Here is a 19,242-nt window from a genome sequence, read left to right as displayed (position 1 = left end):
AAACCAACCCTAGAGAAGAAAAATGGTTACGTTTTCTGTCATACTCTTGAGTCTTTAGTTGTGAGGGAAAGTTTCTTTCAAAAGATGTGGATATCTTACAAATTGTTAATGTTCATAGGTGTCAGTAAGAATGAAAAGTATCTGTAACTGATTATGGTCATATAATAATGTTATTTAGCGCAGCCAATAGTCAAACCACTATATAGGGGTCCCAGAGAAACTGTGGCCAGCTATGTAAATGCCAGACAAGCAACCTTGATGGGAGGGCCCATTCAAACTAGCATTGTGAGAAAGGAATAGTCATGACAACCTCCCCAAACCTGGATTGTACAGCCAATGTGTGGCATTCCCAGCTGACACATTCATCGCATAGTATGCGGCAGGTTTACCATGTTAAAGAATTCCTTTAGCAGTCATATTGCACGTGTTTAGTTTAGTTTATTCCTTATTGCTCCTTTGAGGAAAGGACATTGGAACCACCTGGACACATGTACTGGTTCCAATGTCTTTTGCCTCGCTCTCCACTGTTCTTTTCCAAGTCTGATTGCACCTGTAGCTGACTAATGAGGTGAATGCACACATGCAGGTAAGCGAAGGGGGAACAAAAAAACTGATGACAAGGTTGGTGGAAGAAAGGGTTAGAGTTATCAATCATCTGAGCTTATTTCATGGCCATCGTGAATTTATCCTTGGGTAAGTAACCCTTACTTTGAGTAGCAAACTAGCAGGTAAAGATGAAAAGAAAATCACATTGACTGGGAGGTTCACAGCAGGTGAGGAGGTTACACCATCTCCTGTAGTGGTCATGATGATGATGATGATGATGTAGTTTTATAGCGCGCCAGTATCCGCATCACAAAGATGCGCTCAATGCGCGGGTCACACAACACGTCAGTCCCTGATGGGTAAGTAGGGGTGGGCTAGTCGTAAAAGAACACAACAAAGATGGACATTGCCGCACAACTGTAGATTGCACAGCGCAAATGACACAAACATAAAGACAACTGAATTTTTAAACTTTAATTGCTTGTCTTTCTCTATATCTCTTATCTTTCGTTCCTTATAAGCGGGGATATCAATATTCTGCTTGTAATCCGACCTTACATGTACGGTCTATGTGTGCATCCCACCCAAGTTTTGATTGCGACGTGCATGTAAGCTAGTGTTCACACTGTATAGTATTGTTATTAGTTTATTTTCCAGTTGTTATGTATACTTTGTTTCTTACACAAAGGATAGTCGTGTCCATCTCAAGAATTCGATGTCCTTTCTACTACACCATTTTCTTACCACACTCTGCACATCCTTCACAGCTACTCATCATACACTTTTGGGAAGTGATCTGTAAATGTGCAATTACATCCGAGGCTGGAAATAAGAGGGCAGAGCTTGTATATACACCGCTGTTAGTGTGGCTCTGGTGTGCTTTGTTTCCTTTTGGACAACCCAACGAAAACGATTCACAGAGGGCAAAAGAGCAACAGTAATAACAACAAAATAAAGTTTGCAACTGAAATTCATTTAATTTATTTGCACGGTTTCAAACACCTTCCCGCTTCATCTCATGATTTACGTAACATCACATGGAATTCAACGTTTCTTATTGGCAGGTGAGGATCAGCTATACATGTATCTGCAAACAAAATCGCATGGTTTTGTTGAAATAGGGAGTTCAGCTTGCGTATCTGTCTTGTTCGAACAAGGTATGACTCGTTTAGTAATATTTGGCTATTAATAGCTACTTGTTCCATCGGTGATCAATTCGCCTTTTGGATTTGGAACGATTTGACTTTTGGGTCTTGGGACGAGATGGTCCACGCGAGGGACGAAATGACTGTAGGTGTGGGCCCCCCACCACGTGCGGGCGATAAGCACACCGTCTGTAGAGTAGGCTCCCCTTAAGAAAATGGCGGGTGTTCCGAGAATCTGGAATAAGTGATTTCAAGTAACATCAGCGTGTTGCTCATACATTTTTATGTATTGACAGTGCTCATGGTCAAAGCAAAGGGGATACAGAACCATTTTCGAGGTAAGAACCCATACAGACAATTGGAGTACGTTGAGACCCTTTCGTTGTGTTTTTTTTTTTTTTTTTTTTGAAACCGAAACTGAAAGCTTCGCATCATGTTTCGTTTTATCATTGCGTATTTTGATTTATCTCTTTCTTCATTCTGTGGCAGGGTCATTGATGATAAGTGTAAAGTTTTAATACCCCGTTGTGGGTAAACAGATTAAAAAATAGAACCGATATGACATTTAGCAATCTTATACTGCAGTAGCTATCAATGGCAAAATATCTGACTTAAGCCATAATCCAGACTGCCACTAACCCCAAACTCGACCTTGATCCAAATATATAGGAAAAGTAGACTACAAAAAAGCTGCCCCATGGAAAAGCTTACAAAATCTGACATTTTTCTTTATTATAGTCTAATTTCAGATATGATATAGGTGTAGATCAGAACTTGAAAACATGCTGAGGTAGATAACCTCAGTGATTTATTAAGACTGATGTAGTGTCTTTGCATTGTAATCTTTTCCACTGTTAGGCCGTAGAAAAGACTGAGAATGATTAGTAACAGTATCTGCTGATTTTCCTGGTGTCATATAGGATAAGGTCGAAAAATAGAAAGGGTCCCACTGCATGAGTCAATCACTATGGCCTTCAGGTAATCAAGATACAAAATCATACTTAGATAAGCAGCATGTGGCAACTCACATTATCAAATTTTTTTTATAAAAGAATGAATCGACTTAAACACTATCAGAAGAAAACAAGGCACAAATAGCAAGGTATTGGCAAAATACCAGAAGTGAGCAACTTTCATTTTGGCTTTGCATTCATATCCTTTCATTGCATAGCACTTTCAGTTTCTATCTCACTTTCATGGAACAAATCCTAGGAGTCATATAAGACAAAACCTACTTTTCAGTAGTAATGTTGGATTTATTGTTTGATGGTGCATTTGATCTGAAAATTAGACCAAATATTTTTTTAAAATCTGAAGACAAAAGGCCATCACTGTAAGTTGCCTTTTACTCCTTTATTTTCATTAGGTTAGTATAAAAACGTTCTTTATATCTGAATCGTGTTTGTTGTTTTGGTTAGCAGGCTTTTTATGCTATGGTTTGGGGACATTTTTCAACTGTTTATATTCTATGCATGTCATTGTATTTTTTTATGCCTGCAGCTTTAACAAGTGATTACTGCTTTCTTAACTTGTGTGGTGCTGTCTTCAGTAGTCATGGTGTTTCATTTTAATTCCTGCATTTATTTTTTTATGTTCCTCTTGCTCCTTTCGCACTCGCCCATTCTGTTTATATCATTCAATTGTTTTCATTCTGTTTTACATCATTAATTCCTCTATGGTATGAGGGTAAGGGTGGGGTAACCTTTATTCAGTTATTTTACTTTTTGGAGACAATGTCTAAATGACCATATTAAGTTTTGGCTTTTGTTTCTGTATAAGCATTGGTGTGTAATGCAGTCGGGCATCACTGGACTTGCTCTCACACACTCGCAATGACACAGACAGATTTTCACGTGGCCGACGCGAGCAACAAAGCCAATCACTCCTCAGTGGACACAAAACACTCACACAAAGGGACAGTACAACACGTAAGTTTATTGGCAGTCACAAAAGCAACACACCAACTCAAAAGGAAAGGAAAAGAAAACAATTATTATGTTAAAATACAAAGTAAAGCAAATAGAGTTGAGCCCCTCCACCGATAAGAAAACATTACCGAACATACACAAACATTTAGACACACCCAACCCCCCAAACAAACTAATGGTGTCTGCATGGTCCGGCGCAACACCGCGTGTTCACTACAACAACAAAGGTTATCCATCTCCCAGGCCACTGCCTGATGCAACGCAAAGCTTACGTCACTACGGCTCAGTGACTGCGTAACACCCTTGCCTATTGCCCTGCAGCCTGGTGATCACACAATCCATCCTCACGACAACTTGAATTCTGGTGCCTGGCCAACAGTCCACCGACAATTCCACACAGGTTTGGCCGTGCTTTGGCGGTCGACAGCACTCCATCCTCAATTCACTGACTTACTGTCCACACTTCGGCCATGCACATATAATCACTAAGCTGCTTGGTTTTCCATCTGTGTTTTCGTCCTAGTGACCTCTTGTCTATATTTGCCTTGCTTCCCTGTCAAAGCATTAGCTCGCCTGAACTGCCATTCAGCGATGTTCTGGAGTTCTCCTACCTGCTCTGCAGAGCGCTGCTGCAACTGCTGTAGTTCCTGTTTTCTCAGTTCTAGTTGTTGCTGTATGTCAGTCAGTGTATCTTCATACTGATCTTATCTTTACTCAAGAGTTCATGCACCTCTGCTGAGCCTTTGTGGAGTCCCTGTACTCCCTCGTATGATGCTGACAAAGCCTTGGCCAGTTCATTCCTCTTGTTGCATTTCCCCATCTCCTTCCCCAGCTTTTGCATATGGTTCTGCATTTCACGACACTGCTTCCCATTTGCATGCATTTCGCTGACCTCCTTCGGAATCTGTAAGAGTGACTGACTTGTTTCGTCCAGCTCTGGTAAACACTTTCACCTGCATTTGCAAACACAACCAACAAGACAGTTGTTCAACAAACAAATTATAATCACAAGAAAAGCAAGGTTGAATAATATGAGACACAATATGGGTCTCTGAATACGCAATCTGTCATCAGGTCACTTAAAGTTAGACAAAGCAAGAAATAAACACACTTTCCTTCTAGCACTTTGAGTCCGCATCCGACGAACACTCCCCCGGAAGTGTACACTTTGCCAGTCTTGGACACAGCTGGGAACTCGGCAGTGTCCTCGTGACAGGCTGCCCCTCGACAACCAGTAGTGGACAGTCACAGAATTGCAGTGGCAGTAGTGTGCCAAGGCAATTCTGCGACTGTCCACTACTGGCAGAGATCATAGGTGGCACACGGTTGCCCTAGGCAGGCAATAATGGCGACGGGGTTGGAAGTGAGTCGTAGCACTGTCCCTAGTCCACTGGCATTTCTGCTCCTCTGGTTGCCCCAGGGAACAGACAACAGCTGTGGTGCCGATCTAAGGTCATAGCGGTCCGGCACCGGCTGCAGACCAAGACCCCAGGGATACACAAGCACAGTAGTCACTACCCCTGGCGGTTGCCCCAGGCAACAAGTGGCAGAGTTGTTGTTGCCAGTTCGTTGGTGTATCCCCTTCTTGTTGTCTACAAGGGCAGAGACCCCTTTCTCACTTTCCATGATACCAGACTGCAAATGCCAGCAAGTAGCGCTATGCATTCACATAGAACGGGCCTCCATTAGACTTGCTGCCTACAGCTAGTACCATGCTTAGAGACGGTAGTCCTTGCTGGTGTGTTGGGAAAAAGGCCCCGACTAAACATCTTCCCTAAACTATATACTATTAGACCACTTGACCCCCCCTGCATAAAATCTATCCGGCCCTGATGCTATCGCTCTAACACTAAGGGAACTACTGCCCACCAAGCTATACCCCTAAACTGCCACATCTTACCCCCAAACCCTGGGCTTCGATCGCCTTCATCAGTCAAGGTGACCTGTCGGGTAGTAAAAACGGACAGAAAGGCGTCATTTACTGTCGGCTTTCACTGACCGATGCCCACCTATAATTATCTACCTGCTTGGGCCCTGTTGTTCTGGCCTTGAACCAGGATGGTTCATGACAATGTAAAAAAATTAAAATCTGTCACTGGTGTTGGAGATTGTGCATGTCTTAGAAAATAATGTTTGTCATATAGCACCGAGGGAACAACTGTTGTATTGCTGACTGACCATTGACCACTCACATTCCAAGTGACGCTTTTAAATTTTAATGAAAAATTCTTTTCCCAAAGATTTCCTTGTTCTCCCTTTTAAAAAATCATCATTGTTAATGTAAAATTTACTAGAATATTGGTCCTTTAATGTTTCAATTGTAGTAAAGCTGAGATCTGAGTCTTGCCTTAGCACACTAAGCATTTTTACAAGTATTTTTGTATGTCTGTTTAAGGCATATAAATCTGTGAAGTATTTATTTCTTATTTATCAGCCAAAAGATGCACCCTATATTTCAGATTTAAAAAGTGACTGCAATGTGATTTGCTTCTCATTATTTTTGTTTTAATAAATTGATGCAGAAACAAGAGATGGCAGAGGAGAAGAACAGAGAGCATTTGAAGCATGTGATTTTGCAGTTGCTGAATGAGGCAGGTGGATCCTTTCCAAAACATGAGCTGTGGAACCGAGTCTGGTTTATCTATGGTAAGGGGAGAAGACCCAGCAAACAAGAATTTGGCTTTGAAAGGATGGAAGAGATTTTTGATTACATGAGGGATGTGATCCACATAGACACCTCAGGAGATAAGCCCTTGGTCATTTTAAACACTGCTGGTTATCACAGAAGCATGCTTAGGGACAGAAGTGATGAGAAACAAAGCCGAGGCACTGGTGAGAGTGACTCTGAGGACTGGGCACCAGGAAGACAGTCATCTGTGACCACTGCACCACTTGGTGGAAAACACAGCGACAGCAGCTCAAAGATAGGGACTGCACATCTGACACAGGAACAAAAGCAACAGCTGGCAGAGCTGCGAGACTGTTGCGTGGAAGTGTTAAAGCAGTTGGGCTCTGTAAAGAAATCTAAAATCGGCCTTCATTTAAATAAGACATACAGACGGCCTTTCTGTCTGAAAGACTTGGGCATTAAGCGTCTAGATGTTGTCTTTGATTTGTTTGATGACTTTATTGTCAAAGGTGAAACTGTGACATTAAATTCAAAACATACTTTAGGCACTGAGCTACTCAAGCACCGTGGAAGATTTACCTCAACAGAATACCAAACAACAGCTCAAAGCCCCATAAGCTTGTCTACCAGCAACTCCGACACTGACTCAGACTCTAACTCTGATGATGTTAAGATAACACGTGTGGTGAAACCAAGTTACATGCAAAGTGATGCCAACCCTTCTCACCAAACAGTGCTTACTGTATCTCAGCACCAAAGTCCTGTCAAAGTAAGTTCGTTGACAGATTCTTCAGGTTTTCTGTCCCTGGATGTACCAAACAGTGAACAAAACCTGAGAATTCAGCAGACCATGGTTTTCGCCAATAAGAAGCAGGAGGAAAAACAGCTACCGCCTGCATGGCAACATCTGTTAAATTACCAACCGCTTCATATGCAGCAACTACAGCAGCAGCAGCAGTCTGGGTTTGCTTCCACATACCGATTCGCCACAGGTGCAAATCACCCGATAGCAGCTGCATCACACAGTCCTCAGCTGCAAACCAGTATTCCTCTTCCACTTGTGCCACTTGTGCCAGTTCAGAGATTACCAGTGTTGACACCTAGTGGACTACTGCAGCCAGGGATTCAGAGTGGTAGGCCTTACATATTTTTCCACTCTTGATTGATATATAAAAGCAAACATTTCTGTTCTTTCATGTGGTCTTTTCCTTGCACTAGCTATTATCTACTGACTAAGGTGTGATATTTGTCAAGTTTTTTGGTAGAATTTTCAGTATTATTGCAAATTTAATTGTGACAGGATATAAGAAATAAATTTTAAGGTATGTAATAATGTAGAGAATTTATTCCACTTTTAAATGCAGCACTTTCTTTCCTAGAACAACAGAGAGCTTAAGAGTAGAAAACTTTTATTCCACTTTTAAATGCAGCACTTTCTTTCCTAGAACAACAGAGAGCTTAAGAGTAGAAAACTTTCAAAAATAAATAAGTCCAGCAGCTGGTCTGCAGCACACATTCAGGCAGTTAATTATGTCAACATCCAGTTAAATGTTGGAAGCTAAAGTGATCTTGCACTGTCAACTTTTTTTCTTACATATCGCCCATGATAATGTATGCGAGTTTGAGACTGCAATAATTTATTGATAAATCTCAGCAGCTATCACAAACAAGTTTTTTTTTTTTACTGTAATGACCTTACCTCCATGGTAACTACTGAGAGTTACTGTTTTCCTCCACTTTTCATGCAAGTACAGTAAAGAAACAAAGCAAAAATACTGGAAAGTGGGAGTGGATTGTGAGATTAGATGTGGTGGTGGAACAAGCTAGTTAGCCTTCTTGCACAATGTTCACACAGTTTTATACATAATTTCCCAGTCACTTCAAATTCTAACTTCCAAATACACAGCACTTGAAGAAAATGCCTTCAACTCTGCATGTATCCATTTTTGAAATACATTTTCTTTTAGGCATCACCCAACCTTACTGCAGTGCAGCACATGCTGGTTGAATGGCTTCCAACAGTACCCGGGGGGGTGAGGAAGGGGTAGTAAGGGACATCCTTTACCCAAATGATGTAGTCCGTGGTAAAAAGTAAGGTTATTAATAGAAGTAACAATTAATAAAAGTAATAAATAACTCATTCTTTATTTGTGGGCACTTTCAGTCTTTTTCCTGAATCAAAGATGTGGAAGTAAGTATGAAACTATGAAAGCTTGCAAAAAAGAAATTGTCAAGTTAATTGTGCTTACTGCTGATATGCACATGCAAACGACATAGAAACTAGCATTTAATATTTAATTTTAAGCATCTAGCACTTATGCATCAGCAAACAGTATGTGTTTGGTGCAATGGAAAGTTAATGAACAAATAATGCTTAAGCGCTTCATTTTAACCTTTTAAGTCAGTTAAGATGATTAGGAGTGGTGACCATGGTAGTGGTGACCATCAGGTAGCATCTTTACCTTTTTTCTCCTGTCAAATTTAAGATGCTATTATTTTCATGCAGTCAACAACATATTTAGCGCTTTACACACTGAGTCTCTGGTTCTGGTTGCCTTGTTCCTTATTAAAAAACTGCAGTTGCAAAAATGTAAAAAAAAAATTGTTGATAAAATGCTTTTGAGTCATAAATAAACATATTTACACCAGTGGCTTTATTGACACAGACCCTTCTAAAGCATTAGGTATGTATGTTTTATGAGTAGTAAATGAACTGACTCATATCAGTGGCTTTGTTGGCACAATTGATACTCGCAGACCTCCTGAAACACTAGGGCTGTGTACTTTATGCTAAGGCTTCCTTAGCAACATAAAAAGTTTTTGTAGTAACTGCTTTTTTTAACTTGCACATGATGACATCTTTGGTCATGGTCTTTAAGGCTTTGGGAAACATGGTTATTGGTTTTACAGATTTTCAGGCTCTTTGATATCATTTTCATCTTCCCTCCAACCTCTTTTTAAAGACATTTAAGTGATTATAAAGGATATATGAAAACTTGAAACTTGAAAAATGTTATTTTTAGACTATCATAAACTGAGGTGCTGGTTGTTAAATTTCCTGTCCATTTTAAGCTTTACTCAGATTGTTAGATTCACTTGTTTTAAAAACAATCATTGATATTAGTGTTACTATTGAGATCTTTTCTTGTTGAAATTTCAGTTTCTGTATTTTTATTGTGTTTATTAATATATTGAAGCAAAGTATGTTACTGTGTTTTAATAACATTATTTGATATTTTTATTTAAATTGTTGTTTGCAGATCAAAGTTTAGGTTACTGAGTGTTGTGCATTAAATTTTCTGGCCAGGGATGCCATAATGGTTATTTGCCACTACATTAAAAAAGATCAGGCATGTGTTGTCTTTAGTGTGTCACTGCTTGTGTAAAGACAATGTTGCTTTTATGAGCTTTTGTCTGCTGCTTTGTCCTTCAGAATCATTTCATGTGCATACTGTAAATAATCGAAGAGACTGACACAGGTTCAAAGACTAACGAGCTATTGATGACAACATAAAGCACCTGGGTCTTGTGCATCCTCATCTTTCACTTTTCCATGGTTAACAATCAGCATGTTCTTTTACTTGAACCACAAGTATTTTTTCTCTTACTATTGTTTCGATTTTTTCTTGCATTGTGAGATATTTTTCCTTTTTTTTTTAAGTTGTGTTGTTTATTTTGCTTCATGACTAGCCAGTTTGTAATAGTATTTTTGTGCTATGTGTGACCAGAAGTAGAAGTATTTTTGGTGCTGTTATTTCCATGTTTTATTGGTTTTTTTTATATTGTGAACCAAGAATTTTATTTCTTTTGTGCTGCCTCTTTGCAGTTGCTGATAAGGATGCTAACCAACAAGACACCCCATCACTCCAGCCCCAACCCCAGCCCCAGCATGGTTCACAGGATCAGGCTCGAAACAATCAGAGCCATGCTCAATCTGATGACACACCTATGTCAAGTCATCTGCAATCAAGGGAGAGTATTCCACCCAGTGCTCCAGACAAACCCAGCCTGCCACCTCATCCCTTACCTCCACAAGAACCCACATGGCCTCCCTCATCATCCAGACTGGGCACACCACCTGGTGTCCCTAGGGAGAGGAAAAATGTTTCATGGAGACCTGTATCCTACACTCGTGGACGTGTCACAAAAGCACAGGTATTTACAAGCTGTTTTACTTGCTTTTCTTTTTTTTTTTTTTATTAAGCATAAACTGCTTGAGAAAGATGCGAAAATCTCCTTCCTGCCAGAATTCAGTTGTGATGTAAAGATACACTGAAAAGACAGCTGTCTTGTTACACACTTCTATTTAACTCTGTATCTAATTGGAATTTTGTCGTCTATTTTTCACCCACTTCCCATCATCTTAGAGGTCTGAAATTTTCTCCAGCTACACATTTCCATGAACAATGCAGTATTAAATCATTTCCAGCAGTCCTCCATAAGCATGAGAACTTCATGGCCGAGTTATGGGAGATAAACAACAGCCACTGTAGGGGTAGTAAGCTATTGTTATCTCCCTTAATTCGACCTTTGAGAAGGGAGTAAAGTCATGAAGGACAACAAAACAATAACAAAATTCAAAAAGACTAAAAGATGCAAAATATGATAAGAAAAATTTTTTTTTGTGAAGACGATTTTATTTAAAATGTATTATAATGGGTTAAATAATTTTTTCCATAGATCTTGTGGTTTTCTTTACTACATAGAACTTAAAGTATAAAAGTGTGAGAGGCACTCTTAGAAACATGAAATAAAACATTACTATATTATAAAATATTTCCAAAAATATTTAAAATATTTGATCATTTTTTGTACATTTAAAATAAACATGCGTTTAACTTATTAGGAAGTGCTTTTTGTTTTTAAGGAGAAGCAAGAAAAATGGTTGCTCATGAAACATACCATAGAAGTGACCTGTTAAAAGTGAGTGAATAGTTATAATACAGTTGATGCCCATTTTGTCGCATGACCTATCTATGGAAAATTTTATTTCCTTTTCTCATACAGTTGGAGGGAGTTGCTCAGGATTGTATTGACATTTTGGCAGAAACAGGTGATTTTGTCTCCCCTGATCGTGTTTTTCGATTACTGCTGGATCGATTCCAAGTACGTAATCTTCGAGATCTTCAGGTGCCAGGCATTCAGTTTCCCTACCAAATCGAGTGTATCAACCAGCATGAGCGAATGCTGTGCAAGGTAACAACTAGATCTGTCATTTCTCAGATTTTTTTTTTCCTGTTGATGTAGATCATGTCTAACTATTCATGACAGCACTTTTCAAAAGAATGCTTTTTTTAAAAAGTGGATTAAGTAATCTTCTTTACTAAAGCTAATGAAAGAGTCTTTTTTGAAGATAGCTGGATTATTTTAATGTTAAATCTAGTGTACAAGAAAAGAAATTTCATTAACTGATGGGATGAAAGTCGCATGGGATGTGTTTTCCAGGTGAATGCAAGCATTGAAGCATTTAGCAAGTCCCGATCTCTGTGTACCCTGTTTGAGCTTGGTGAGAGTCTAGAAGATTTTGTGCTGGACAAAGGAAAGTTTGAGACCCTGAAGTTAGGACCCCTTCAATGCTTGCCAGAGGTGTACAGAATGTTCAAATTTCCCCCAGATGAAAATATACCTGAGATTACAAGTGCTGATGTGCTTGAGGTATGCACTTTAAAAAAGTCATTATCAGTACAGCAGGATCTGAAAAGTATATGAAAGGAAGAAGTAAAATGCCAAAACCTTGTTTTTTAATTTGGTTTTTATTGTTTTTGTTATTACTATTTATAGTGTTCCTACTGTTGTATCTGGAACTTTTTTGTTATTGTAATTTGCAGAATTTGGGTTTTTATTGTATGATACAGTAGGCACTGCTGAAATGTACATGGACATAGCTTTGAACATCACATAAAACCATACTACCTTGAAAGTTTTTTAATCTTAAGGCTTATGTTGCTGTTATAAAACTGGTGACTGGTCTAATGACTGCTGCAGGTCTTGTCAGATTATCTGACACAGAAGAATAAATGGACAAATAAACTGGAAATGGAGGATGTGATGATGCACTTCATGAAGCATTACAATGTCTCCTCAGCTTACTCTCTTGGTATCAGAATCCGCAGCCTTCCATTGGTGACACAAGTAAGGTGGATTTTTCACTCAAGTACACTATTCACTATTAACCTAGAATTGCCATTCAAGTACTTTGTGAGCAAAATGAGCTGGAGTCTTCAGCTGAGTACCCTAAACATGTTGAAAGGTGTTTATTGCCAGTTTAGTACCCTAAACATGTTGAATGGTATTTACTGCCAGTTAATAATTATACAAAAGTGATTTAAGAGGGAGGCTTACGAAAGGGTGGGATTTCTATCTTGAATTTTTTGGCAGTATACTGAAAAAACTGTTTCCCCTCAGAGCAAAATTAGGAACAAAGCAGCAAGTGAACAAATAATCTAGTCATGTCTTGTTACTTCTGTCTTCAATGGCTTCCGTATATTAAACCTAAAAATTTTTTTACCTAATAATCACTTTATTAATTACCTGATTATAATCACTAGTAGGTTTGTAGTCAGAAGAGATCAAGTAGATCAAGAGGTCACTGTGGCTGGGTGCAGGAGCAGATGTGTATTGTAGATTGGTTTGGGTTTGCCTCTGGAGATTACATGTTTAATATCTCTGTTCTTTTTTCATCTAAGTAAACCTTCTTGGGGCTGTTCTTGTTGTAGGTTTTAAAAAAGTCACATCGAGATTCTGCTGCCACTCGTCGCTTGGTTGTGCAGCGTTTCAAAGACCTTGTTGAAAAGGAAGTGGCTGAGGCATTTAGGAAGGTTAAGGCCACCATTCTGCAGGAGACCTCAGAAGGCAGTGTAGAAATACGGAAGCACTATGCTCGTATACCTGCAGAAGCAGTCATTGTTGAACTGATGCAGAAATTTCGTCTTCTGATGTCATTGTTTACACCTGATAGTCGTGCTGAGCGCAAGCACCATGACCAGTTGACTGCAGCTGTCACCCAGTTTCTCAATGTATGTACCAAACGTATAACCACTATGTACCCAACATATAGCCAGCCTGTGTTAGCTGGGTCACTTTCTCAATGTGTATTGTCCCTGTCTGTGTCCAAATACACTAGTATTCTTTGTCAGCTGTGTCAAATTTTAGATCTGAGTGCCAGTTGGTGTAAATAGCAGATGAGAGGATGGTTGTGTTACTGTGTCTTGCTTTTCAATGTGATAATAAAACACAACTGCATGTAGTTACTGAAGACAATGAATCACTTTTGAAACTGGAATATCCATGGCATGACCATATGCAGGTCACTGATCCAGTTTTTCTGTATATATTTTTTGAATATTTTTACATATTTTTGTGCTGGTTTTGGTACAAAAGAAACTTGGAGAAGAACAGTGGAAAGGGAGATGAAAGGAAAGGGCTGGACATGGGGTCACCTGGAGCGGGTTTCAGCCGATCGACATCAGTGGCGGATTCTGGTTGATGCCTTATGTCAGCGGTTCTCAACCTGTGGGGCGCGCCCCCCTGGGGGAGGCGTGACGTGTTTACAAGGGGGTCGCGAAGGTGGTCATTTTTTTAAAGTTTCTTATACTGGTATTAGTGAAATTAGCTTACATTGCTGGCTAAGGGGGGCGCGCGGACGTACCTTTGTTCGTCAGGGGGGCGTCACAAGTAAAAGGTTGAGAACCGCTGCCTTATGTGCAACCTGATGCACAAAGAGGGATAGATAGATACGACTTGGTACATGTACTTATACAAATTTAGACCATGAGTTTGATTTTTTTGGTCAGATGTTGACTGGGGAACCCCTAGGCCGGATGCTGCTTCATCTCGCAGTTTGTATTGGCGTTCTGGACCTCCAAGAGTCTGCTATGGAACTTCTGGCTGGACCAGGTCACAGTGCAAAAGGCACAGAAGATCAAAACAACACAGAGCAGCCCAAGCCCCGGCAACCGCCATCTAAAGGTCAGACTCCCATTAGTGAAAGACTTTCTGCATTTAGGCACAAACCATAGCATGATCACAACTCTGCTTCTTCTAGTGCACCTTAATCATTGTCTCCATACTTTGATAGAGTATGACACATGGCTGCAAGAAGCTGGATCACATGACATGACCATCAAGTAATCATAGAATAACTGTGGCAGACCAGTGCTAAAAACTGAGTCCATTGTAAATCCAGCATCACAGATTAAAGTCATGTATGAGGGCACAAACACTGTTTTCCATCATATAGTACTGCATATAAGAGAAATTATAATCAGATGAAGAAAATTGCCAAGAATAATAAGCCTAAAACCAAGTTTAGGTCACAGAGTTTTTATTTTATAATAAACCAGACATAACAAAGTTGATATGAATTTTGCCATTACTTCTTACCAAATGTCAGTGATACCGTTTTATATGTACAAGAATATGGCATCAATAATTCAAGCAGTTTCTTGACCAGAAGGATGATTATGATGATCATGATAATATTGGTATATACATTGATGTGTACTTTTATTTTCTTTTAACCTATGATTAGTTCATAAAATCTCCCAATAATTTTAATCACAGCTTCCTGTTTAAATGGATGAGAAACACTGACACTGCTTTTTTTGGTTTTTGGTTTGACTGTCCTGTGAACTTAGCTGTGTTGTGCATTAGAAAGTTTGGGGCATCATTTTTGTAATCCGACTTTTGTTATTGCAGAAGCCTTAATGGGCAAGCTCAGGATTTATGTCGAGAGATGTCTGGCACAAGGGCCACTCTCTCTGTCCCACTTGGATCGAATTGAAGAGAAACTTCTGGAAGACTTTGGATTCCCAACTTTTGTGGCCATGGGCTTTGGGAGATTCTTAAATTTTTTTGTGCAGGATCCAGCACCAAGAGCAGTAAGTGTTTGTAAGCGTACATAAGCTATGGATCATTGTGTCATATCACAGTATGTGTTTCCAAGCATACACAAGCTACAGATCATTGTGTCATATTGTAATCATACTTTATTTGTACTGCACTTTTTGCTGCAAATTTTTTTTTTCCTTCTCTACCTTCCCATCAATGATACAAAATTATTTATCTGATATTTATATGAAGTCATTTATTTCATATGCACATTTGAATGACCTTGCTGTCTGCCATTTGACTGACAATAATACACACTTTGGCCTTGAACAAAGGGAAACATTTTTTTCTAATGAGACCTTTAATTGGGGAATAACCCGTGAGGGGGAGAACTGTCACAGTCTTTTCTCCTTTGCTCCCTCCCGGTTCTGGCCACTGGTCCAGCGCTGGCCCTTCTGCCTGCCTGTATCACAGGACGACATGAAGTCTGAGAAGATGGGGGAATCCTGATGCCATCCCACAAGATTCAGCATCAGAAAAACCAGTAAAGGCAGAGAAAGAAAAAGCATATGGAAGGAGCAGGAGATTAAATTTTTTTTTTGGAAATTTTGTCCTCATGCAGTATCTTTATAAGTAGGTGCAGTGTAGTTGAAGAGAAATCAGAGTGCTAAGCACAAGCAGTTCAAAGTGGAAAACATGCACAAAAGTACATTGATCTAAACCTTTCTGACATAGATTAGTGTAGGCAAAAGAGACATTCATGCACGCAAACACACAACCTTGCACTTGCCAGCCAAAGCTGTTCACAACTCAAGCATGTGAGGAACAATTGCATTGGCCCAAACACCTTTGTGAAGGGCTTGTTGGTCAGTTGTTCAACATTCAGTGGCATCAGTCCAAAAACTGCAGTATTATATCTTTTGGCACCACCTGCTGTTTGGAAAATGACTGTAGGGCACACCAGTCTGCAGGGTTTGAAGAAACAGAGAATTACGTCTCACTGGGCTGGCCTCTATCTGTTGACTGATTACAGGGTTTTCATCTTCAGGTTGAAAGAAACTCCCATCTTGAGAAATGCATAAAAATTCTCACTGACTTTTGACGGCTGTACTGTTGAAGCCTGTCATAATTTTCCAGATGTTGCTTGTTTAGTAGCATGGTGATTTGATGGGCCTGCAGTGAGATGACTGTATGTGACTGTCCAACTCTTTGTCAACAATGTCACGCTTTTTATTACCTCCCCTACCACTGCTGACAAAGCTGTTGCAAGGATGGGAATCATTTCTCCAATATGATATTTTTTCACTTTCATTACCTAAGGTGACCAGACGTCCTGCTTTAGGCGGGACAGTCCCGCTTTTGACCTCGTGTCCCGCCTGAATATCGGGCGGAACGCCCAATGTCCCGCTTTCTGGCTTTCTGGCAAGTCCATCAAATGTCCCGGTTGTCTTTAAAAATCACTTTTTTTGGTGTTCTTTGACGGTGACGACACCATCATCGGCATGTGTTCCGCTTTCACCCCCGAAACGTCTGGTCACCTTACATTACCACTCACATATTTGAAAATCAACAGTGCCTCATTACTCCTCAATTGGATTGTATCTGGAGATGAGAGAGACTTTGATGAATTGGATGAAGTTCTTGTGTTTGTATGTGGTAGATGTCGTTATATGGGTGTGTATGTTTTTATATATATATACACACACTTTATGTTATGGTTAAAATTATTGTAAGCAAAAGAATTTTCTGTCCTGGATTATTCCTGGTACAGACAATAAAGATTGATTGATATATCTTTTTATTAATTTTCATGCTTTTTTAAATTCAGAAATATGTCTAATGTTTTTACATCTAGCCATTTTTGGCTTTTCTTTTCATCTTCATCATTTCTCAACTGCAGCTTCTGGAGGAATGTGGAGGGATAGCTTTGGGCACTACATCAAGTAGTCACAGTTCTGACTCTGGATTAGTTCCTCACCTGATAGAAGTGTTGGAGTTCATTCGACAGTGCCAGGCAGCAGGCATGACACAGGTCTGTCAAATTATCTTAGATTAGAATCATTTTAAGGTGCTAAACAATTACACAAAAGCTTTAGCTGCAATCTTGAGCTGGTGATATTAATCACACCTGATTTAGCAGCACATTGTAGAACATTTGAAATGAATTTAAATAAATTCTCCACTTTAAGCAGATGGCATAATGTTCTAAAAGCTGAACATGAACCACAGAAGGACATGAAATGAATCATACATTGTCATCTTTGGCTAGTTGGATCTGTTTTTGAATTTTATATTCTATTGTCAGATGAGGAATATAGCACAATGTACACACCATTGTTTGGTCTAAATTTCATTATGTTATCAATGGATCTTTTTATAGGAAGAGGAGGTGGAAAGGGCAATGTGTCACCAGTTTCAAGTGAGAGAGACACGGCAACTGGGGTATGGCAATATCACACGTCTTACAGCATCCGCAGAGAAACCTGGCAAACATCATAGCAAAGGCTACCATGTGCTTTTCGAAGCTGCCTTGTGTGGCAAATCCAGGTACTGTACTAGGGAATTTGGTGGAGATTAGCCTGTAGGGATTTTTTTTTAAAGTTTAATATAGTTATTATTTAGTTCATATCCAAACATTTGATTTAGTAGTAGTGGTAGTCATGTCTATGAATTGCCAACATGAATGGATTTTGTAATGAAGTAGACGCAGAAAAAGGAGTGAAAAAAAACAAGATGTACATTTTTTATCTTTTTTTTTTTTAATGATTTTTTTGTTGTCATTTTGTATGCTCTTTTTTGTTATGATTTTAGGTAGTCTTGTGTTGTCATCTGTTACAGATGTTTTGTACATACTAATTGTTCAATATTCAGAGATTTTAGAATCACTTAGCTTAGTACACAACATTTGTGAACATTCAGTGGGTCAGTCTGTGGCAAGCGGGAGGTGGGAATTCTTGGAAGTCAGACCAAGGAAGCTGCTCTGGCATGCCTGCAAAGTTGTCCACTCCTTGAAGATTTGGAAAATTGGAGCCACTGGTCACTGGTATTTGAGCCCCAGCATGGCCGTTTGCGAGATTTTCTACAGAAATATGGTGGCATACATACATTACACCTAGAAGGTGAGTTGAAGATTTTGATTTTAAAAAAAGGAAGGGGGAGGAGAGATGGAGAAGACTTATCCTGATGTTTGACACTGGGTGTGAAGTGTGATTTATAGAACGTGACATACAGTCCACATAAAATCTGTCTAGGACTTCCTCAGACAGACAATAAAATTTGATTTGATTGAGTACGGACTCTTCTTCTACAGGAAGGTGTTTGACATGGTGTGAACTGTGATTTATAAAATGTGACATGTACGCACAATGACAAACCACATTTAAGAGGTACTCTTTGTGGCAAAGAAACAAGCTGTAAAACAGGGGTATTGAATCATTGTGTAGCCATGCTGAAAATAAAAACCAGAGACTGTTCTAGGATTTGGCAGGATTATCATAAAATTTAAATGAATTTGTTTCTCTGGTAGCAGTAGGACCAGGAATATTGATGTACCCAGGTTTTATTAGTATGCACATTGTGACATTTTGAGTGGTATGTGAAACTCTTGATCTTATTCTGGTCTGACAACCTCACACAGGTGGACAGAAGATAGTCACCACGGACATAGTTGCCTTGGAAACAAGACAAGGATGCTTGCTCCGCCTGGTCACCAACACATCACCAACACTTTACCAGGAGTCAGTCAGCCAGCAAGACGCCAGAGCAGCCTGTGGTCACCTGGCCTCCCTTCTTATGGCCAACCGAGGCACACAACACCTGCCGCTCACGCTACTAGCAAACCACACACGCGCTGCGCTGTATGCCATGCATGCAAATGCCAGCACTTCCGCAGTCCCAGGTTTGTCAGGTTTCATGCTGTAATGGTGTAGGCCAGTGGTTCTCAAAGTACTTCGGACCGCGGACCACTGTACTTAAGTAAAAAATATGGCGGACCACCAAGGCCTCAAAATCAGTCTGTACTATTGGACCACACTTTGAGAACCACTGGTGTAGGCCACAACTGTATTGGTCCAGACAAGTGTTTAATAAATCAGTTCTTAGTTGAACATATTTTACGTTATTGGACTTACCGTGTGCATGTTGCAGGCTGCTTACATTGGGTTGC

At 39.7% G+C, this 19,242-nt stretch overlaps 1 protein-coding gene across 7 annotated transcripts in view; it reads left to right on the top strand.

Annotated features, from left to right (window-relative positions):
- The first annotated feature begins 1,871 nt into the window (after nucleotides 1-1,871).
- LOC112553340 overlaps nucleotides 1,872-19,242 on the top strand; it is a 52,361-nt gene continuing 34,990 nt past the window's right edge. For 3 of the 7 annotated variants that reach the window (XM_025220481.1, XM_025220483.1, XM_025220479.1), the window contains exons 1-15: nucleotides 1,878-2,029; nucleotides 3,471-3,619; nucleotides 6,142-7,381; nucleotides 8,413-8,439; nucleotides 10,075-10,403; nucleotides 11,256-11,444; nucleotides 11,694-11,903; nucleotides 12,234-12,380; nucleotides 12,965-13,264; nucleotides 14,042-14,216; nucleotides 14,946-15,127; nucleotides 16,978-17,109; nucleotides 17,458-17,624; nucleotides 17,997-18,196; nucleotides 18,715-18,975. In XM_025220481.1, the coding sequence (XP_025076266.1) occupies nucleotides 1,993-2,029; nucleotides 3,471-3,619; nucleotides 6,142-7,381; nucleotides 8,413-8,439; nucleotides 10,075-10,403; nucleotides 11,256-11,444; nucleotides 11,694-11,903; nucleotides 12,234-12,380; nucleotides 12,965-13,264; nucleotides 14,042-14,216; nucleotides 14,946-15,127; nucleotides 16,978-17,109; nucleotides 17,458-17,624; nucleotides 17,997-18,196; nucleotides 18,715-18,975 (3,745 nt within the window). In that variant the 5' untranslated portion in view covers nucleotides 1,878-1,992. The other 4 variants (XM_025220485.1, XM_025220484.1, XM_025220482.1 and 1 more) reach the window with 4 other exon arrangements.

This window comes from Pomacea canaliculata, linkage group LG12 (assembly GCF_003073045.1).
Source record: "Pomacea canaliculata isolate SZHN2017 linkage group LG12, ASM307304v1, whole genome shotgun sequence".
NCBI classification, from domain to species: Eukaryota; Metazoa; Mollusca; class Gastropoda; order Architaenioglossa; family Ampullariidae; genus Pomacea; species Pomacea canaliculata.
Note: the sequence above shows the minus strand (reverse complement) of the source record. Positions and strands in the feature narration are given on the sequence as shown.